A 23,027-nucleotide genomic window follows, 5' to 3' on the forward strand; every position below is an offset into this window, starting at 1 on the left:
ACTGTATATAGTCAACATTTTGTTAGAATATTGTGTAGACGATTTGTGCTTCGTTAAAAGCGTATTGTCTTTTCTAAAATGATTTCAGCTTTTCAGGTTTCCAGCGTCAGGTTACATCCCCAAACTCTGATTGGACAACGAGATTGGGAGTTCTCTCTCATTGGCGGACTGGATATGATTGACGGGTGATATGAATCCGCCTATAAATGAAATGTAAAGTGAACTTCTACTGTACAGGTACTACGAATGGGTACAATCCAGAAGCATTGATCTGGGCAGTTGCGCGTGTGATGGAGCTATCCAACTCTCTTGTTCAAGGACGAATTAACTTCTCATTGCCACTTTTTCTCTTTGGATCTGTTTGGACTCCATGTGGAAAATTTTAAACAAAATACTTTAAGGAATGAATAACACGGACTGGGCTTGAATTGGGTTTTGCGCAGTCTTTTAGTAAAGGACAACATTTATCAAACTTTATGTTTCTTGTCTTGGCTTTAGTCTTGATTTAAAAGGAATAATCATGCCTGATCAACTGACAGTACCGGAGTTTATGGACATTACCAGTGAGGACTATAAAGCACCAACAACTTCGGTTTTCTGCACGCGCATGGCTCACTGTAGGAATACAGTTGCCACTTTGGAAGAGGTAAAACACCTTTACAATGACAATAATACTGATGTACAGACAGTATAATATACAGGCTAGCGCGATGTGCGCAACTATGAAAAACTACGAACTGTATCTTTCTAATTGTATTACAAAAAGTGTGTTTCTTAACTTCAGAACATTGGTTCAGTAAATACTATTAGCCTGTTTTACAAAAGGAGCCTGGGAAAGGACTTCCTTCTTGCAGCACCAAGGCTCAGTGAATACCGTGTTGGAAGTGAACCTCGCCCATGTTCCTCACGGGTTCATGAAACTTCTTATCGTAGTGTTATGAAATAAATAGACGTGTTATGTAGACGCCACTCTTAACTTATTAGTAATTTTAGCTTTTTATAAGTCTCAAAGTCACATAATGAACCAGTTATCACATACATTTACCATAACATTGATTTGTTATTTATAAATCATATAGCAGATATTTACACAGGCCTGATGTGCCTATCTGAGGGAACTGAGCTATTAACAGATAAAAAGCATCAAAAAGCATGACATTGTGCTGTACTGTGATTGTGCGATTTTTTACCATTACTTTACAATGGTACTGCCATAATATAATGTAAAAACAAGTTGCATAAACTCAAACCGTTTTTGCTTGTGGATCCAAGTTCAGTTAACATTTTAAGTTAAGCTTATCATTAACTTTACACAGTCATAGTGATGTAGAACTTTGTCTAAATTGTGTAATGTGTATCAGTTTGTGGAGTAAACTGAGCAGGTTATACATTGTTACGTATAAGTGACCACTAACATAATTGTGAATTATGAAGATTACATAACTTGTATTACAAAATATAATCAAAAAATGTATATGGAGCTTACACATATATTATTTTTCAATAACAAATATTTGTCATCATATGTCCCCATGCTTTGACCAAAAACGTAAATTGAAGTGCATCAAATTTTATGATTTTAGCTGATTTTATGTCAGCTTAATCTTCTTTTATAGTTCAGTCTATCTATAAAATTAAGTTGGTCTGACAAAATTATTATTATATTTTTTTTTACAGTGAACAAGGGTTGACCCCTGCATGATACTGTATCAGATGTCAGATTTCAGATGTCAGTTTCATGTTGATGGGTATTAGCCCACATGAGGCGTGCTGTAAATCAACTTTTTTCTAACTAGATACCTTTTAATTCCTCCTAAAAATGACTTAATCGGGTAAACTCAGTCAGGTGTAGCTTATCACCTTCTCAATGGCACACAAAGCTTTTTAACTTTTAACTGTGATCAGCTGTGGTCATTTTGATGAGTTCAGCATGAAAAAAGCTTTCCTGGAGCATTTCAGTCCTTAGTAGTGCAATTGAAACAAACAATTAACTATGGGTGGCAAGGCACTTCCAAAAGTTCTCCGGGAGAAAGTTGTGGACGGGCACAAGTCAGATAAAAAAAAGGCTTTTATCAGTGCCTAGAAGTGCTATAGAGCATTACTAAAGACTAAAAGCTTTAATTAAACCAAAAGGTGGTTCAATACAATACTGACACAAGGGGATGATCCCTTTTCAGTCAGTAATTCTGTTTTTTTTTATGTTGGTGTCATATATTTCAATACAGCTGGATAAAAAAAAGTGTGTCCATCTTAAATTCAGTTTGCAAAGCAACAGACTGTGGTTATTGTAAAGGGGGGTGTTCTTCTCTGTACCCACTGTACATTGTAACAATTATTGGAGAACACCTAATAATGTATTTGTGTGGTAACATCTATAGTAACTGGTTTACACCAATTTTAAAATCATGTAGAATGTTCCTTAACAAAACTTTAATAATTTTTTGGTAAACCACTGATCTGAATAGGAACAATATATCTGTAGTTCTTCTAAAAGTTTGCATTAGTTTCAAAATTGCGGTGACTTCTTCACCAGAAATGCAAAAGAGCTTTGTTTGTGGAATCAGTTTTGACCCCTGTCAGCTTGTTTCACCATCAGAATAGTAGATCTAACTGAACTTCACTCATGTGTAAGAATCAAGCTGTGCTTTTAATCTAAAGAAGCTCCACAGCTCTTCCTTTTTTAGCTCTTTTACACTCTGACTCAGAACCTGAACTAAAAATGTTGACCTCTGATGAATGGGGAAAGTATCAGTCATTCCTGAATCATGACAGAGAAGCAGCCCAAACAGTTCATGAGGGAAATTCTTCATAGGATGTGTTCACTCTTGGCAGGTTTAGTTGGATTAAAACAAACTCTGGGATGACAGCACTGTTAGTGAGGTTCATTAAAAATAAGTGTGAACTCCTGGCTCTGTTCTAGCTCTTTTACACATTTTATATGATTTGGATACACAGAGGGAAGCACTTTTTATGAGTTGCCTTTGGCAGTACCCCGTTTACATTTTGCCTTAATGGAGGAAGTAGCTGAGGTAAACAGATGTTTATGGTTTACGTAAAGACTGGAGCTGGATCTTGTGCATGTTTCTTTATGCGTAAGTTTGCTTGTCTATAAAGTGATGTCAGATGATGTGGTTATTTTTGTCCAACCCTTTAAATCTTTGGATATACTCTTTCTGTTTAGCACGAGAGCTTCGTACACACACAGATGTCATAAAGATGGCAGTTAGTATACCTTTTGGTGTCGTTTCCGGTTCTTCCATCCCTGTGTGTGGTGTCCTGCTGAGGGTTGCCTTTGATGGAAACCCCAGTGCAATTCATTTCTCTCATCTCTTTCTTGCCTTTCTGTTTTATTTTCTTTCCCTTCATCTTTTCTCATTCCTTAGGACTAAGGAGGGATAGCTGTCACACTTCTTGTACCATCTTGTCCCGTCTACTCTTCTTCTTGCACACATGTCTGCTCGTTGGTTTTCCACATCTATTTTTCATGTGTCCCTCTTCAGTCACTCTCCAGGGTTTTGTTTTGTTTTGCTTTGTGAGCACAGATACTGCAGTCATTTCATAGGCCAATTTCTGCAAAATGTCAAACTTATTGGGCATATTTTCAGCAATTAAGATTTAATGTTAACATGACGAAAACTGACTAACATAATAAAATGCATGGTTACTACTGGTTGAAAGTTTTGGGTCAGTTAGATTTTTTTATGTTTTAGAAAAAATTCAATTCAAGTTTATTTGTACAGCGCTTTTTATGATACAAATCATTGCAAAGCAACTTTACAGAAAATTAAGTTTCTACAGTACAATATTTAGTATTAGCTTATCAGTAGTGACTGACAGTTTATGTGCATACGGAAAAATCAATTAAAGCCATAATCAAACAGATGATGAACACCATTAATAGCAAATATTATATGATGCAGTCAAACTTATAGCAAAATTTAGTAGTTCTGTATGTTGTTTCAGGGTTGGCATCATCTGAGGTGCTCCTAAGGGGTGGTACCATCTCTTCTCAGGTGTTCTGGATCCAGACTGGAGCTTGTGTAAATCCTAGTTAGTGACAAAACACAGAAACAAATAGAGACATAATTAGCATAGCTACTGGTCCAACCAAGTAAAATGTATTAGTTTAACCCAAGCTAAAGAATAATAATGAACATTTGATTAGATATAACTGCAGTCCAAAATTATGAGATGCATTATTTGAATGCTTGGTCAAAAAGATGTGTTTTTAATCTAGATTTAAACAGAGATAGTATGTCTGAAACCTGAATGTTATCAGGAAGGCTATTCCAGAGTTTGGGAGCCAAATGAACTCTTCTACCTCTTTTAGTAGACCTTGTATCCTAGGTACTACCAAAAGTTCAGTGTTTTGTGACCTTAGAAAGCATGATGGATTGTAGCCTGATAGAAGACTAGTTAGATAGGCAGGAGCTAAACCATTAAGGGCATTGTAGGTAAGTAATAATAATCTGTAACTGATACAGAACTTAATAGGTAGCCAGTGCAGAGACTGTAAACTTAGGGTAATATGATCATAGTTGTTTGACTTGGTAAGGACTGTAGCTGCTGTATTTTAGGCTACCTGTAGCTTGTTTATTGAAGAATCAGGACAACCCCTAGCAGTGCATTACAATAGTCCAGTCTAGAGGTCATGAATGCATCAACTAGCTTTTCTGCATCAGAAACAGGTAACATGTTTCATAGCTTGGCAATGTTTCTAAGATGGAATTTTTGTAATATAGGAAATATGGTTTTCAAAAGACAAGTTGCTGTCTAATATAACACCAATCTTTTTCACTGTAGAGGAAGTAACAGTACATCAATCTAGTTGAAAATTGTAATCTACGAGATTCTGTGTACTGTTCTTTGGTCCGATATATAGTTGAGTATCATCAGCATAATCAGCATATTGAAAATAGCAGAGGACCTAGGACAGATCCTTGTGGCACTCCACATATTTTACTGGTGATAAATGAGATGACTCCCCATTTAAATAAACAAAGTGGTAGCGATCGGACATGTATGATCTAAACCATCTTAGAGCCTGCCTTGAATACCTGTATAGTTTTGTAATCGTTCTATGAGAATGTCATGATCCATGGTGTCGAACGCAGCACTAAGATCAAATAAAACTAGCAATGAGATGCAGCCTTGATCTGAGGCAAGAAGCAAGTCATTTGTAATTTTAACAAGTGCAGTTCCTGTGCTATGGTGGGGCCTGAAACCTGACAGAAATTCTTCATCAGATAATTTTTTCACAGGATGGAGCACAATTGAGCAGACATCATCAGAGAGAAATGTCTTTCATGCTCTGTTTTATGCTCACTAAGGCAATTTGCTGGTAAAGTAGAATTTTCTGCAGCCATTACTCCAGTCTTCAATGTCACTTGAACCTAAAATTATTCTAGTATGCTGATTTGCTGATCAAGAAACGGTTCTTATTATCATCTATCTCGAAAATAGTTGTGATGCTTAATATTATTTATTTTTGTGGAAACCATGATTTTTTTTCAGGATGAAGGTTTGATAAATGTACAGTTTGAAAGAACAGCATGTATTTGAAATATTTTTTTTTTTTACATAATTTTTTATCTTTGTCTCTCTTGTTCCATTTAGTGTGTCCTTGCTTTGGATCGGTAGTGCATGTTTCATCATAACTCTCTTAATGCGCAATGACAGACTGTGACAATCAGAATTGCATGAGTGCTGTCAGTTGGCGGGCACAAGTCTTATCATTGATGGTTTTGTCTTGGTCTCGTACCAGACATGACTCCTGCATAAACAGATTTTAGGCCCCAATCTTTCTACTTCACTTGGCTCTTTCTGTGCAAAATTCTCAGAGCATGAATCAGCATGGCTGATGGGTGACTAAATTACAGACTATCTGAGTGCATCTGGATGTAAATTGATTGTTTTGTGTGTGTGAGAGGGAAGTATAAACACAATGCTGAACAAAACTGGATTACAAAGGTTTTTTTTTTGTCATTATAGTTTGACCTACTTTGTGCACAAAAAGGTGCCGGTTGTGTTTATAAGGCAATCCTGTAGCTTAAACGGTAGAGCATGGGTTTGATTCCCTGGGAAAGCAAGAACTGATAAAGTGTGTATCTGGAATGCAATGTAAGTGCATAAATACATAAATGTACTATAATGTGATGCACTCTTAGAAAAGGAATGCAAAAGCTGTGACTGGGGCATTATCCTTTCCAAGGGTACTAATATGTACATTTTGGTACAAATATGTATCTTTAAGGTACCAATATGGACCTTCAAATGTACTTAAGGTACCAGGGTTTACCTTTTGAAAAGTAAGTACCCAAGTGACAACTTTGAGAGTGGAGAGTACGCAGCATTTTTAGCCATTGTAATACATTTTAAGGTCTTTAAGATGCAGTTCCTTATTGTGGAAATAAACTTATTTGTCATCATTTTTTTTTTCTTTAAAAAAAAAGAGAGAGAACTGGTCTGTTCAGTACACAAGTATATGATTCATGTTGTTTTGCAGGCGTTGGATCTGGACCGCAGTGTGCTGCACAAAATGAAGAAGTCAGTCAAGGCCATAAACAACTCTGGCCTGAGTGAGTATTACAAATTATCAGTTGCCTCTCGGCCATAATCAATAACCAATAGGTTTGTGCAACTTTTATTTTGTACTAAAAATCTCATTGGTTTTGAAGTTAAAGTTTTTTTTGACTGTATAAATAATAATTTAATTGTTCTTATAAGCACATGTACCCCAATAGTGGCAAGGGAAATATAACAATAGCCTAGACAAAGCTTTTGGTTTCATGTACATAGTGATTCAAGTCATTGATACTTTAGCGAACAGGTTTGTGCTCTACCTCACACATTCCTCTCATTCCTACTAGATTCACAGATACCTGTTCCAGCAGGAACCTGCTTATTTCCCCTCTCTGTTTTTTTTTTGTTGTTGTTGTCTTTCTCCTGTGTTCCATGTAAAAATTCAGAGCTAGATTATCATATCTCTAGTTTTCTTTAAATCTTAAAACACACACACACACACACACGCAAACACACACACACACAAAACAAACAAACAAAAAACACTGTGATGACTGAGTGGTTATATAGCCCTTAAACTTAACTTCCGTTTACATGCTGTGATACTGTACAGGAAAATTACTCAGCGTTTTCTGCAGTGATGTTATTGTTAAAGTCTGCATGAAATCAAAACAGACCCTTAGCACATTTACTTAGCACAGTGCTTGTGGTTGAACAATTAATTCTTGCTAGTTAATCCATAAAAAATGAAAAAAGCTCAACTAAAATGTATTACTTTTTTCAAAATATATATATATTTTTAATCAAAATATGAATAAATATTAAAAAACTATATTAATAATACTAAAGTAACATTGGTTTACACAAACATGGACATCAAAATGAGTACCCAGATGAGAGGGTTTCAAACTGGGCAAATTCTGAAAACTAGTTAGCTAAAATATATATATTTTTTAAATAATTTTATCTTCTTAGTGAGTTTCCTTCAGTGAAGAAAGTGAAGGACTTTGTAAGCACATTATTTCCTCTTTATAGTAAACCAGATCTTTGCTGGATTTCACAAAACTGGGTAGTGGTTAATAAACGTTTTTCTACAGCACTCTACTCTTAAAGTAGGAAGTGTTTTTTTTTTCTTTGTTTTTTTTGCAAGTGGTAGGGATGGAAAATGCCCGCGTGACAGGAGTTTGCTCATGCCTGCTCGAACCTCTGAGATAAGGTCAAGCAAAGTGTATTAAAAACAAATGAGCTTCATAAGCTGACCTTTGGAAAATGCATGAAGTATCCTTGATCCCCAAACAAGTTCTTGTATATAATAATAACAATACTGTGGAGGTTAATGACTGACAGACTGTTTCTGTGTCTTCAGCTCACGCAGAGAATGAGGATCAGTACATCCAGGCACTGGAGAGGTTTACGGATAGCACTGTGTACAAAGATGACCCTGAGATGCCCAGTCGCTTCCTCAAATTTGCTGATTTCACCAAGGAGCTCACTGGTCTCTTTAAGAACTTGGTGAGCAAATCTCTGACATCCATCTGTGGTAGATCTTTTAGCTATGAATATGTCAGAACTGTATTTGTCTTGCTTGTGGCTCACAAGTAGCTCACTGCACTCATGAGATACTTCCTGTTATATGAAGTGTTTTCACATACACACACACACACACATATGTAATTTCACAAACTATTCACTTTATTTTGAAGCTCCTAATGTCTTCTTTTATACCAACAGCTGCAGAACATGAATAACATCATCACTTTCCCACTTGACAGTTTGCTGAAGGGAGACCTTAAAGGAGTCAAAGGAGTATGCAAATGACAAACATCTTTATAGAAATATGTAGTAGCACTTTAATTTAGGGGCCGATTCTTACTATGAACTAGTTGCTTATTGGCATGCATATTTCTGGCATACTGATTGTTTATTAGTATTTATAAAGCACATATTAATGCTTATTATGCATGACCAAATTTTAGATCCCTTAATCCTTTCCCAAACCTAAATTTAACAACTTCGTTACTACTAATAAGCAGCAAATTAGGAGTTTACTGAGGCAAAAGTCATACTAAATAGTTATTAGTAAAAATTGTTCCCTAAACTAAAGTGTGACTGAAGTGTATATATATATGCTACCGTTTAAACAGTAAAATACTGAAAAAACTGTATTGTAAAGATACAGGAGAGTAGTCAATTTATTTAAAAATACAATGATTTCTTATAAATACAATGAATATGGTGGTTTGTGTGTGTGTGTTTTTTTTATATTTGACCTTTAATTCTCTTCTTATGTTGACTGTGCTTACATTTATTTGGCAGGATCTGAAAAAGCCATTTGATAAAGCATGGAAGGATTACGAAACCAAACTGTAAGAACCTATTAACCTCATTATATTAACCTCAGGAAAAAATATGTAATAGTTACAGATTTATCTGTGAAAATTACATTTAAGCCACTCATGAAGCCCTTAGTGATTGAATATCTTTGAGATATTCCTGTTCCTTACAACTTGATGCACAAAAGCAAACACAAAGCAGAGTTTTAATAACTGTAGGATAGTTTATTTGAATCTAGTATACAGAGGAAGGTAAGGCAGCATGGCATAGATGGAGATTTAGTCATTTCAGATGGACTATCCTCTAGTCCTCGCCCTGTAGCACAGACGAAGAGCTTATCGTAATGTGTGGCCGTACCTTAAGTAAACAAACAACAGAGCTGGCATACAAGGTTTTTTTTGTGCAGTATGAGCATTACGAGGCATTGATGAAGGCCTAATGATGGTGCATGGTTAAGTACATCCACTTTTCATGTCAATGTTCTAAACTTCTTTACAGGGGCAAGATTGAGAAAGAAAAACGGGAACATGCCAAACAGCACGGCCTTATCAGAACAGAGATCAGCGGAGGAGAGATTGCGGAAGAGATGGAGAAAGAGAGACGCCTCTTTCAGCTTCATATGTGTGAAGTAAGAAATGTGGTTCACATATAAGGGTGTCACTTTTTTTTGTTGTTGAGTTAGTGCTAGCGATGGTCTTGGTTCACTTCTTGGTAACATAAGACATGACTAAAGTAAAGTCAGTTAATGCACTTGTTGATTATTTTGCAAGATGACCCAAGTTCAGTTCATTACATATTTTTGTCACACACACACACACACACACACACACATGTAATTACACAAACTATTCACTTTATTTTGAAGCTCCTAATGTCTTCTTTTAGACCAACACACACACAGTGATCATCATGCATTTTCATCAACTGTTAAAGAGAAGTTTTTACATTTTGAACTCTGATGAAACTTTATGGTTAGTTAACTCTTTTGAAACTTAGTTAACAAACAGTTAATGAAGAAAGCAAAAGAAAGCAGCTGAAATGATTGTTTCATACTGAAGTCTGGATTTTTTTTTCCCCTAGTATCTCATTAAGGTGAATGAAATTAAAGTCAAGAAGGGAGTTGACCTGCTCCAAAACCTCATCAAATACTTTCATGCCCAGTGCAAGTATGTTCGTTTATGATTTCCCAGTAGCAATACATTTTATGTTAAATGAGTCTTTTAAACAAACTGGTTTTGATATTTCCACACAGTTTCTTTCAGGATGGGTTAAAAGTTGTCGACAGCCTGAAACCTTTCATGGAAAAACTTTCCACGGACTTGACCGCGGTACGTTTTTTGATATTACTGTCTGCTCTTTTGAAGGTGTATTTGTTTAGAGGAAGTTGTTCATTTCATATGTTTTTATGTTTGTCCTTGTTTGTGTGCAAATTGCAGAACAAGCAGACACAAGATACCGAAAGGAAACAGCTGATGCAGCTGAGAGATATTCTCAAATCTGCCCTACAGTCAGAGTCTAAGGAGGTGAGCCCCGAAAATATCTGCAACTAGGATTGATAGGACAATTGCTTAATTTTGTGGTAAACCTTGATGTTTTGTTTGTTTGTATGGTGAAAGGACCTTCAGTCAAAGCAGAATCCAGGCTATAGTCTTCACCAGCTGCAGGGAAATAAAGCTCATGGCACCGAGCGCTCTGGGACGCTCCTCAAACGCAGCGAGGGGTGAGTTTGTCTGGCACTTTAATGAAATTCACATGCATTATAAGCCCAGCGCATCCTTTTTAAGGCTAGTGAATGCTCTGTAAAGTTTAACTGATGAAGGCTTCTCTCTATCTTTTAGACTGAGGAAGGTTTGGCAGAAAAGGAAGTGCACTGTGAAAAATGGATTATTGACCATTTCTCATGGAACGGTAGGGCAACAAAACAAACACTGTAACTCTTTTCAGAATTCTATTTTAGTTTTGCAAGTTTGCCTCCACCATTTTTACAGAGTTACAGGATGAACATAATCTCAGAATACCATTTAGTGGCTTAATTTGAGAAAATAAGTATGCGTAGATACAAATCAGAACATGTCCACGGTGCATTTATTATGTTTTTACTCATTTATTGTTTTAAAATACATCTTTTTTTCTTTCAGGCCAACGTACCGCCAGCAAACCTGAACCTCTTAACCTGCCAAGTGAAGCGTAACCCAGAGGAGAAAAAATTCTTTGATCTTATTTCACGTAATATACTTTCACATCGAGCACAGTCACAGCTCAATACTCTCATATATTCAGATCCAGAATTCTCAGTCTTTCATAGTTTATATGGTTTGGCTGGCCATTTTTATTTGCTTCCTGTTCTCTTCCATCTTCTAGATGACAGAACGTATCACTTCCAGGCAGAGGACGAAGCGGAGTGTCAAATGTAAGTGTGGAAGTGAGTGTGTGTGTGTGCTCATATGATAAGAAAATTTGACAAGATTTTATAAATCTCACATAAGAATGTCATTATTATGTCCATCGCCACTATCTTTTCATCTGTTCATTTGTATCTTTGTATTTCAGATGGGTGTCTGTGCTCCAGAATAGTAAAGAGGAAGCGCTGAACAACGCTTTTAAGGATGATCAGAACGAGGATGAGAACAACATCGTACGGGAGCTGACCAAGGCCATTGTGGAGGAAGTGAAGAAGATGAGTGGCAATGACGTGTGCTGTGACTGTGGAGCTTCCAGTAAGCAATATGGGACTGATTGTAATCTAGTGGTTTTGAAATGTTGCAAGTTTGAATTCTATAAGTTTTGATTCCTGTTCCTACCACTTTGCCCTTTACAATTTCTAATTTATATACACACTTTTCTTTGTGGAGAGAAATTAATACTTGTATTTAGCAAGGATGCATTCAATTGATTGAAAATGACAGTAAATACATTGTTTATGTTTCAGAAGATTTCTGTTTCAAATAATCAGAATCCTCCTAACTAAAATGAATCATGGTTTCCACAAAATTATTAAGTAGCACAACTGAGTTTAATGTTGTCAATAATAAGAAATATTACTTGAGCAGCAAATCAGCATATTTGAACGATTTCTGAAGGATCATGTGACTCTGAAGAAAAGTGTAAAACTCTGACATTTTAAAATACATTTAAAGTGAAAAACAGCTATTTTAAATCATGATAAAAATTTCACAATATTTCACCACATTTTGGATCAAATAAATACAATCTTAGTAAGCCGCCTTCTTTCAAAAACTTTCAGTGTTGGTGTATTTAACGATTACATATCATTTATATTTACTGTAGTATTTTTCTTGCACAAAACAAAAATACGCCCTTATTATTAGGGTGGCAGGATTAACAAATAAGATTTAATGCTAAAATAATAAAACTATAAATCATTTATTCATAAACAGGATCATTTAACATTTTCACATCAAAAATAAGATGGAAAAGATTGCTGATTCAGATTAACTACTGAATTGTTTTTGTTGTTGTTTTAGTGAATCTTTCCTCATCTCTCCTATTTTTTTATTTTTTTTTTGTAAATGAAATCTACACACCGTGCTTCCTGTTTTATATCTGGCCTTTACACTTCTCTTCGTACATTGACTGAAACTTAGTCATCCCAGTAGAACTAGTCTTTTTGTTTAGATCTCCCTAGATAACCCTGTATGATGAAATTCAAATGTTGCGTCAGTGGCTGTCCACTTGCTGTTACTGCAGATCCAACATGGCTCTCTACAAACCTGGGTGTGTTGATTTGCATCGAATGCTCTGGAATCCATCGGGAAATGGGAGTCCACTACTCCAGAATACAGTCTCTAACGCTGGATGTCTTGGGCACATCTGAACTCTTGGTAAAGTCTTGTGACAACCCTGTTCTTTTTGAGCAGAACTTGCAAACATATAGATTGTGATGTTATTAAATGGGTTGCAGCTTGCTAACAGCGTGGGCAATGCAGGATTCAATGAAATCATGGAAGCAAATCTGTCAGCAGATATTCCCAAACCCAACCCTTCGAGTGACATGTGAGCGATAGATAAGTTTCATTGACATCTATTTTTTTAATGAATTTAAAAAAAAATCAATATACAAATTTAGTCTTCACATCATAAACTATGTCTTCTCTCGCAATTGTTCTTCAGGCAGGTACGAAAAGACTTCATTACAGCCAAATACACAGAGAAGCGCTTCGTTCAGAAGAAGTATTCAGAGAACGCAGCCCGGCTGCGCGCATTGTGTGAGGCAGTGAAGTCCCGGGACATCTTCTCTCTAATTCAGGTGTACGCTGAAGGAGTGGACCTAATGGAAACCATTCAGCAAGCTAACCAACATGTAAGTGTAATGTGCTGGTGCTGTAAAGAGCGCATGACGAAGGAGAGGATTCCACAAGAATCTTTTCATTATAAACCCAAGAGCAAACAAGGCAGGGGTAGCACAAACACAAATGTAGGCATAACAAATAACTGGCAAAGGAGCTGAACAAAGCACGGAGTATAAAGAATGGGGTTAATGAAACAGAAACCAAGTAACCAAGAAAACGAACAATATGCTGATCGGAACTAAACGGGGCAGGAGAACAAGAAGTGAAAGTAGCACAACAGAGAAGTTCATAACCATTACAATGAGTTGTAGGGTGGAGTCACTGTGCATTTCCTTTTTCTATTGAGTTGTTTTCATGAGCTGCACACAAAAGCAGCATCTGACACCACCTAGGTGTAGTCCGATTGATGAACAAATGATTCTTATGGGCTGGTTCAATTGAGTGAATTGAATACATACAGTGTGTTTTCATCAATATCTTTCTTTAATAAATGTAGAAGAATGTAATATATATCTTTATATATATTGTATCATATATATATATATATATATATATATATATATATATATATATATATCTTTGCTTTACACTGACAGGAACCAGGTGAGACAGCGCTACATTTTGCAGTACGAATGGTGGACCGGAACTCTCTCCATATTGTGGACTTCCTTGTACAGAACAGGTGCTCCACTCATGTTCCGGATTTTAGCTAATAAAAAAAAATGTTTTTACATATTATTCCGACATTTAAATGTTCATATGTGTGTACAGTGGGAATTTAGACAAGCAGACTGCCAAAGGAAACACAGCACTGCACTACTGCTGCTTGAATGACAATAGTGAATGTATGAAGTTGCTACTGCGGGGAAAAGCATCTGTCACCTTTAGTAAGAGCTCATATAATTTGCTGCTTTAATCTCAAGAATTCAAACTACACAAAAAATTATCAAAATAATTTTTTATGAAAAAATAATAGGCATTCTGAATTTTTGTTTTAAATAAATAAAGCGAAATTGCTAATATATTAGTAGTATTTTATATAAACTACTAGTTTTTTTTCTCTCTTTTTTCCATGTCTGTTTTTCTTGCAGCTAATGATGCAGGAGAGACTCCTCTGGATCTGGCGCAGCATCTTAGAAACAAAAAATGCGAGGAGCTTGTGCGTATATGTTTTATCTTTTATGCAGCCTCGAGAGCAAGTTTTTTTCTCTCCTTGCCTGAGATTGTGTTCAAGCAAATTCCCCTCGGGTATGTTCTGTGTTGTGTGATTGACAGCTGACTCAGGCGCAAACAGGGAAGTTCAACGTCCATGTGCATGTGGAGTATGACTGGCGTCTGCATAACGATGACCTGGACGAGAGTGAGGATGAGATGGAAGACAAGGTTAACATACTTTTTACCCAAAAGATCCCATTTAATTCAGTTATACCATCTTTAAGATTTTTAGTACTTTTGACTACAAAGTGAATGTCTCATAGCTCATAACATAAAGATCAAAATGTATTGGCTTATACATATGCCATTGATTTTGTGTTTCAGCCTATTCCCAAACGCCGTGAGGAGCGTCCAGTTAGCTGTTTTATTCCAGGCAGTGGCCCCATGATGCCCAACATGAGTGTTCTAGCACGGGACGTGGCTAATGCGGTCAATAACAAGCACAGGGCTTTTATTCCTAGCATGATCTCCAACGAGACGTACGGCACCATGCTTGATGTTAATCCACCATCTTTGGGTTTACCAGGAATCCCTGGTATTCCTCTTCTACCGCCCCGTACCTTGGGAAGAGGTGAGTAGCATTCAGGCATAGCCAGTTGAGGATCTTCTGGCAGTAAATTCTGAAGTAGCTCGCTTACAAGTGTACATTCAGTAAAGTGTTAAACATATAGAAATAGAAAATGTATGTGTGTTTGTGATGTCAGGGTGGGGTCCTCCATCGGAGATGGTCGGGAGGCAGAGATCATGCTCAGACCCTTCAAACCCTCCGATTCCAGAAAAAAACACCTCAGTGTACGGTGAGTCTGACCCCAGTAGTCTTAGAAGATTATTTTTTCTTTTATATATTCTACGAACCTCTTACATCCACCGAGTTTATTTGTTTATCATCAGTGTTGAAAACAGTAACTAAATATTTTTGTAGAAACCATGATCCATTTTTTTTCCAGGATTCTTTGATGAACACAAAGTTCAAAATAACAGCATTTATTTGAAATAGAATCTGTTGTAACACTATAAATGTCTGTACTGTCGCTTTTGATCAATTTAATGCATACAACAATCTTTCTGCCTCCCAACTCTTGAACAGCAGTCAAGATGTTTTGTTGAACATGGTAGCTGTTTGTTATTCCGTAATGCTCTACCAGCTGGTCAACCAATTGAAACTACTATGGAACACCATGCACAATGTTCCAGAAATCAAGCTGGTTTTTCTTGTAGGCAGATGCATAACAGATCTTATCTCTCTTATAGTGCTCCCCACTGCTCCACCACCTCCTCCTGCTGCCAAGAGAGCACTGCCTCCAGATCCTAAGGCATCTCTTCCCCAAGTGCCTCTGGTTCCATCTGTACCCTCTGCTTCCCCGGTTAAACCACCCCCCCCAGCTAAACAAGCACCCATAGTGCCACCTGCTCCAGTGTTGCCCACGTCATTTTCATCTAAACCCCCTCCTCCTCCTGTACCCCCACAGCCAAAAGCCCCTGCACCTAAACCAGTGCAATCCCCCTCAAGGTAACAAGACACATCCCAGCTCCATTACAAATAACATTTATCTGATGATGTGTTTTCATAAGGATTTCAGCTGTTTGCTTTGTAGCATTATTAACATTAGCTACATTAAATCAGCTGCACTGTTCTGTGTATTTCTCAGGGATCCTGTTGGTCCATTTAGTAAAGATGTCAATGTAAATAAAGCTCCGTCCATTGTCCCCCGACCAAGTCACAAAACAGGTGAATTTAATGATACTTACATACTGACGAATACAGCTCTGAAGTCTGAAGCCAAAGAAATTAAGAGATATTTTGGGTTGAAATAAGTTTCAATTGTAAACATTTTTTTTTCTCTCACCAGATTCCAGACCATCACCTGTTTCTACAACAGCTCCTGCTCCCAAACCCAGAATGGCCCCACCTGTAAGTGACCATTAAAATGTACACCTCCATTCAAAAGTTTGGTGTTAGTTACAATTTTTAATGCCTTTGAAATAAGTTTCTTTTGCATGCCAACCCTGTGTTTATTTGATACGAAATATCAGTATTGACTGTAATATTTTAAATATTACTACAATGCAAAATAACTGTTTTCTATTTGAAAGTATTCGACATTTAAGCAACAATTAAACGTGAATTTTCATTGCATTACATAACACACAAAGTGACATCTGCAAACATGAAAAATAAATATCATTTTATACTTCATTAAACATGTTCATTTGTGTTGTATTTGTTTCAGAAACCGAGACCTAAGAGAGTAAAGGCCCTGTATAACTGTAAAGCTGATAACCTAGATGAACTGACCTTCTCTGAAGGAGAGGTGATTGTAGTGGATGGAGAGGAGGACAAGGAGTGGTGGGTGAGTACGCAGTACATGCACACATCAGCTGACTGGATCATGTGTGATCCTGATGACTGTCCGTGTGTCCTGCAGGTGGGCCACATTGACGGGGAGCCGACCAGGAAGGGCGCTTTTCCAGTCTCGTTTGTTCACTTCATCACTGACTGATGTCATACATTGCTGTCTTACTTAAGATCACATGCACAGGATTTTTGAGACCACTGAATTAACTAGTCGCCATCCTTATGGCTGGATGTTGGCGTACGGGACATTCACAAACGTAAGACCTCAGGAAATGGCTCACTTTATCTATAATTCCAATTCCAAGTGCAATAACCTCCTACTTTAAAGCAGAAAGGATGTATGAACTGTGATGAGTGCTATGCTTTATATGGGGAGCATTTTTTATAAACCGTAATATTGTTGCATCCTTACTCACATCTTTATAGAGCTTTTTATCGATAGCAGTTGCAGAGCAACTCTTATTTTACAAGTGCAGTTAAGTGACATGTAGTTTGCACACAAGGATGTCCTCCAAGTTCTGTTACTGAACAAGCCATTAAACATTTTACTCTGTACATTTTAAGGATTGGTTTTATTTCCAGCACTAGATATATTTTTACATGTATTCCTGTGACTGCATTACCCCAGTCTTCGGTGTCACATGATCCTTCAGAAATCATTCTAATATGCCGATTTGGTGCTCAAGAAACATATCTGTTTATTATGTTGAAAACAGCTGTGTTTTAAATGGAAACATTATTTTATTTTTCTCAGGATTCTTTAATAGAAGGTTAAAAAGAACAGCATTTATTTGAAATACCTTTTTTGGACCACTGTTGATGTCTTTACTCTCACTTTTGATCAATTTTATGTGTCCTTGCTGAATAAAAGTATTTTAAAAAAGTAAAAAAGTCCAAACTTCTGGACCGTAGCATACATTTACAAACTACTCCCCCATAAAGCTGGACATCTTGTCATATTGAAACAAAGGGTGAGTGGTTCATCTTTGACCACCACAGATTTTATTAATTTACAGAACTGTCAGATGCTCCAAGAAGAAGAAGAAGAAAAAAAATCACCAGTTTCAAAAGACAAGCTTCAAGTTTCCTCATAATACTTACAGAAAAAAAATACTTTAACCTGTTCAAAATACTCTATAATCCATATATTTACAAATCAAAAATCTTGAGTGAATATATGCACAGTGGTCTCTCCAAAAAGGCCAACAAAGTCTGTTAAGATGGGGTAGTCATTCTTAAAGAGCAAAGCCTCTTCTTTTAGGTCCTTATGTTCTCTGTACAGCTGCTACAGTATTTGAAACATCTGTAAAAACAAATATGAAAAAAAAAAGGTTTCAGTCTATCATTCTGCAGCCCTATCCAATGCAATATCAACTGCTGCATAATCCACAGGTGCAGGATCTTCATCCACTGGAGTGGAACCCTTTCTCCTCTGCAGTGGTGCTTGAGCAGAGTAGTTGTTCCACTGGAATAAGGTGGGTACAGCCCCTTTCTTCAGCATGCGGCGTCCTGTAGGAGTCAATGGCTCTTTCACATCTTCACTCTTGAAATGACGACTGCAGACTCTCATATGGGAAGTGATGATTAAATCCTTGCGTTGAATGCTGCATATCCACTTTTTGCGCATTTCTTCATCCGCGGGGAAAGTGTGAAAGCTCAGCACAGAGTTGAACTTTGAGGAAGCCGAACACATTGGGACACAACAATGCTCAGCCGCACTACTGTCTGCCCGCCGTTGATATTTAAACTTTCTGGATGTCTTTACTATGCCTTTAATGAGATATTGTGTATGTTTATAACATTGTGTATATTTATAATTTAATCTGACACATTATACATGTTTTATGATAGAAAGATAACGTAGGCTGGGTCCATGCAAAGAGTGCACTGCATAACGCAGGTCTCAAACGCTGACCTTAGCTAAAGAACAACCCACAAACACTTGAGCTTTAACAATGCACTGCTGAAAATATTGCGCTATATAATGATAGTTGTTGACTGGACAGATTTTGTTCTTTAACAGCTAATACCTTTCAAATGTCTGGTGTCGATAAGATCTTTTAATGTTTTTTAAAGTCTCTTTAGCTCACCAATGCTGTATTGTTTTCATAAGTAAAACAGTATTATTGTGAAATTACATTGTTTAACTTCCTTTTTAAAATATTAAGTGTATATTCCTGTGATGGCAAAGCTGTACTTCAGCAGCCATTACCCCATTTGATTGGGGCCTAAAATTTCAGGATTCTTTGATGAATCGAAAATCCACAAGAACAGCATTTCATATATATATATATATATATATATATATATATATATATATATATATATATATATATATATATATATATATATATATATAAACAAATATCTTCACTGTCACTTTCGAGCAATTTACTGCCTTCTTTCTTAATGAATGTATTAAAGGAGGTGTTTTCCATGTAATGGAGAGCCGCTTTATGGTAGCAAATTAAGTTTTGCTTTTGAATGTACTAATTTCTTTAAAAAATAAAAATCTTACAGACCCCAAACTTTTGAACGTTATTGTAAGTGATCAAAACAAGGCTATATGGCTAACCTGACAGAAGTGGTTGTGTGTGTATCCGGCTCTCCTCTAGCGTTAGAAAGCAGGCTGGTTTGACAAGCTTGGATTCTGTGTTAGTCGGATCCACAGCTTCACTTGGGCCCTCAGTCTCACAGGTGAGTATTTGGATGGGCCCCCGGCAGCCCTTCAAGTGGATCTGGATAGATTCCTAGAGCAGGACGTAAGCACAAGTTCATAACACGTATTACTTCCTGCTATCAGATGAGTATTCTAAAGTCATGATTCAAATTAGGGGTGTCCGAGAATAGCAAAAGGAACTTAAAAAGTCCTTTCCTTGTTGTCCCCTCACATCAAAATCCACCAACATATAACAGTTTGGGGCTTTTTTCGCTTAGAAACAGTGCTTTATCTGTGCATATTAGACGTGACAATTTTTTTCCACTGGAGAAATCAATGTTACAGATAGAGGACTTGTATTTCAGCTGGAAGCAACGATTTAAAGTCACAAACATCTCAAAGATAGATTTTATTACAAACATGAAGCTTTTTACTTCCCAGGAAATACATTTGGTGGACTGGAGTCATGTGGATTACATGTGTATTACTCTGATGTTTTTATCATATACTGTATATATATATATATATATATATATATATATATATATATATATATATATATATATATATATATATATATACACACACACACACACACATACACCACCCAGCCCTCATTAAAAAACGTCATTTTAAAATGATTCATAAGGCTCAAAGCCTTTCAGACCATCTCTCACACTTACTTCAGTGGGAGTGGGCACCTCTAGTTTTGTCTCTTCAGGGGCCCTGATGGCTATTATAGTCTGGTCCTTGAAAACGTCGATCTGACAGATGTCCTCATATGTCACATAAGCTGAGGTACAACTGCAGTTAAGACTATAACAGCTAAAAAAACTACTATAACATTTGTAAGACAGAAATATGAGAGGATATTCAGCATTGTCTTTGAGGTCGGTCAGGGCAAAAAGCTGTTGGGCGCAGTCTTTGATGAGCAAGTCAAGGGCCTCCTCCGTTGACTTCAGATGAAGCAGGTCAGCTTTCGTCTTGGCACTCCACTGATTCACTGATGCTGGATTCCTTGAACATACACAGAAGAATCACTGTGTAAATTGCATACTGATGACTTCCAACTAAAATTCACATTTTTTCATTTTTACTAACTACAAATTCTTGTAGTGGAACTGTGGAAGTATCGTTCGGTATAAACTTACATCCGCTGGATCTTGTTTTTGGACGTCTTTTTGATTATCTGGATGCCGGTTAGGACGTTGGTGATGTCATACACCCGTCTCTTCCGTGTGCCCAGTTTTCGAGTGACCTCATTGAGGTCAAGGACTCCATTCGGTGCTGTGTGAAGCAGCTGCATGAAGCGTTTGGTCAGTTGTCCAAGAGCAACGTCAGAGCGATACTGGGCTGGAATGAAAATTGGGAGTATTCAAGAAAGCTTTTTTTTTTTTTTTTTTTACTTTGGTCAAAGTAAATTCAAATTATGTGCAGCAACAAAATGAATGAAAACATCTCCTACCTAATTTGGAGGATGCCCCCATTGCTTGATTCACATTGTTATTGTTGGGATTGTTCATTAAACTAAAAGAAAGCACATTATATAATGAATGGGCAAAATAATCAATATTGTTTCAGCCATTTTTGAAGCAGTTATTTAATGTAGCACTACCTTTCACTGTAAAACGGTCTATATGGACCATTATCTGCAAGACTGTGGTCTTCATCTTCTTCCTCATAATCTTCAAACTCTACATCATAAAGATCATCTTCTGCATCAACTCCACCCTTTCAAGGCAAAATTAAGGTTAACAACACTTGATATTAACCAACTTATTTAAAGGGGTCCTTGACGCAAAATTCACTTTTGTTGTTGTTTGAACATAAATGTGTGTCGGAACTTGGCAGTGTGTGTAAACATCCAAACGTCCTTTAATGATAAAAATTCACCCGGTGTTATTTTTTTAAATCCCTATTTTAAAATCCCCTTCCTTAAATCAGGCTGTTCTGAGATTCCTGTCAGAATGATGTAGTTCTGCAAATGCCCCTCCCACGAAAGTTGATTGACAAGACCGTCTTACCTTAGACCCGCCCTGAATAAGCTGAGAGCTGTCTACATTCATGTTGACAGGTTAAAAAGGTTTTCTTTTTTTACACTGCCATTGAAAATTTTTAATCAAAGTATGTTATAGACTTTTCATGAAGACCCTGAAGAATCATATCAGCTTATATAAAATGGGTATCCAATGACCCCTTTAAAATCACAAAATCGTCCCAGCTATTTGAGCACATGACATTGACAACTCTATTAAAGATGCATTAATTTTTTTTTTTTTTTGAAATTCTATTTAATGATTTATGTTTGCTGCTGTTCAAATATAGAGTTATGGAGCTCCAATGATAATTAGGCTCAAATAAAATATTTAAACATTAAAGTTATATTGTTTAATATTAATTTTAATCACACCATTTTTGATAGAAAGGTAATGTTAATCCAAGAAAAATGTATACATTGAAAATTTTATGTTTTTTTTTTTTAATGCAGAATGGTTTTCACTGTTCACAAATATGATCACATTGGTTCGTGATTTATTTGAGGCAGAACATCTTAAAACATTATTAACAAGCCATTTAACTATTTTAAGGCCAAAGATATGGTAGTTACATGTGTATTATGATTTATGGATCTTTGATCAATGCATTTTGGCTGGTGTAAATAGACAACTCCTGACCCAGCAAACTCAAAAGTAATTTATAAATCACAAATGTTACCTGCAAAATTAAATGATTTAAAAGCTCCTATATAAAACTAACGTTACCTATTAAAAAAAAAAAAACTGAATGACTTCCTGGTGTATAGAAAGTTGGTTGTCGGAGTATATTGCATTGCACCCTTCCCACCTCCTCGACTGGGTCCGAAAGTTCGTCCTGCTCCTCACACGAGCTCCAGCCTGAGACCAGTCCCTCTGATGGAGGCATAATAGGGATGGCCTCTGGGCTGATGCCGCTCGGCGTGATGTGATGGCTCAGGAAATGATCCTCGCATATCTGATGCTGATCTGTGATCTCGCGCTCAGTCTCTCGTAAAGCGGCCAGCCATACTTTCATTCGGGCCTTGTCTTTGGGGAACCTGAAAAACCTCTTGTGCGGACGGCTCGATCGCTCGCCAGGTCTGAGATCCCTGTGGTTTATGCATCCTTGGACCACACACTTCACCATCATCGGAGCACTCTCTCAGATTATATCGCTACATTCAATCAGATCAGCGTGCAAATACAAAGTTACAAACAACACGGGAGGAAACGCAAAACACGATATCACGTGATCACGTCTGGCCAATCAAATGGTTTTATTTCCTGCTTCACGTTCTCTCTGTCGGATAAGCGCACCTACAGTAGTGACTTCTAGTGGAATGGAGAAGTGATTTATTTTATGCTAAATGTCTCTCGAAGCCACATGACAATAAATTACGAATTGGTTGCAGTATTAGTAAACTGAGGTTACCAATTATGCGTTCTGATATGGTTACATTTTTACACGGTATACAAATATATTGCTACAAGCCAGCTGCGATGCTTTACAACCATAAATATGTATACATATATAACACATATCTATGTTTCCAACAACTACACAACTTTACACGTCACGTTACTTCTCCTTATTGAAATCATTATGTTTAGTGAAT

At 36.8% G+C, this 23,027-nt stretch overlaps 2 protein-coding genes across 3 annotated transcripts; one reads left to right on the forward strand and one right to left on the reverse strand.

The window, feature by feature from the left end:
• The first annotated feature begins 224 nt into the window (after positions 1-224).
• LOC127938443 (arf-GAP with SH3 domain, ANK repeat and PH domain-containing protein 2) lies at positions 225-17,300 on the forward strand. Its single transcript, XM_052535054.1, has 28 exons — positions 225-646; positions 6,506-6,578; positions 7,889-8,034; positions 8,254-8,328; positions 8,839-8,888; positions 9,355-9,484; positions 9,937-10,022; positions 10,109-10,184; positions 10,293-10,379; positions 10,473-10,576; positions 10,695-10,764; positions 10,995-11,082; positions 11,218-11,266; positions 11,407-11,573; positions 12,565-12,698; positions 12,779-12,870; positions 12,988-13,177; positions 13,763-13,848; positions 13,938-14,053; positions 14,258-14,325; positions 14,442-14,549; positions 14,706-14,952; positions 15,086-15,178; positions 15,633-15,891; positions 16,031-16,110; positions 16,232-16,293; positions 16,613-16,732; positions 16,808-17,300. Exons 1-28 carry the CDS (start codon positions 521-523, stop codon positions 16,880-16,882), a joined length of 3,057 nt encoding a protein of 1,018 aa, XP_052391014.1. The 5' UTR covers positions 225-520; the 3' UTR covers positions 16,883-17,300.
• A 388-nt stretch (positions 17,301-17,688) lies between these two features.
• On the reverse strand, positions 17,689-22,706 carry LOC127938444 (transcription factor E2F2-like). 2 transcript variants are annotated; one of them, XM_052535055.1, is made up of 8 exons: positions 22,241-22,706; positions 21,012-21,127; positions 20,862-20,923; positions 20,548-20,749; positions 20,270-20,413; positions 20,080-20,194; positions 19,313-19,487; positions 17,689-18,507 (listed from the first exon to the last, which is right to left on the reverse strand). In XM_052535055.1, the coding sequence occupies exons 1-8, from the start codon at positions 22,559-22,561 to the stop codon at positions 18,080-18,082; spliced, it is 1,563 nt and encodes a 520-aa protein (XP_052391015.1). In that variant the 5' UTR covers positions 22,562-22,706; the 3' UTR covers positions 17,689-18,079. The 2 variants fall into 2 exon arrangements, with proteins under 2 accessions (XP_052391015.1, XP_052391016.1); XM_052535056.1 differs by having other exon boundaries at positions 17,689-18,040; positions 22,241-22,705.
• Between the last annotated feature and the right edge of the window lie 321 nt (positions 22,707-23,027).

The sequence above is a fragment of the Carassius gibelio genome, chromosome A20, assembly GCF_023724105.1.
Source record: "Carassius gibelio isolate Cgi1373 ecotype wild population from Czech Republic chromosome A20, carGib1.2-hapl.c, whole genome shotgun sequence".
In the NCBI taxonomy this organism is placed as follows: Eukaryota; Metazoa; Chordata; class Actinopteri; order Cypriniformes; family Cyprinidae; genus Carassius; species Carassius gibelio.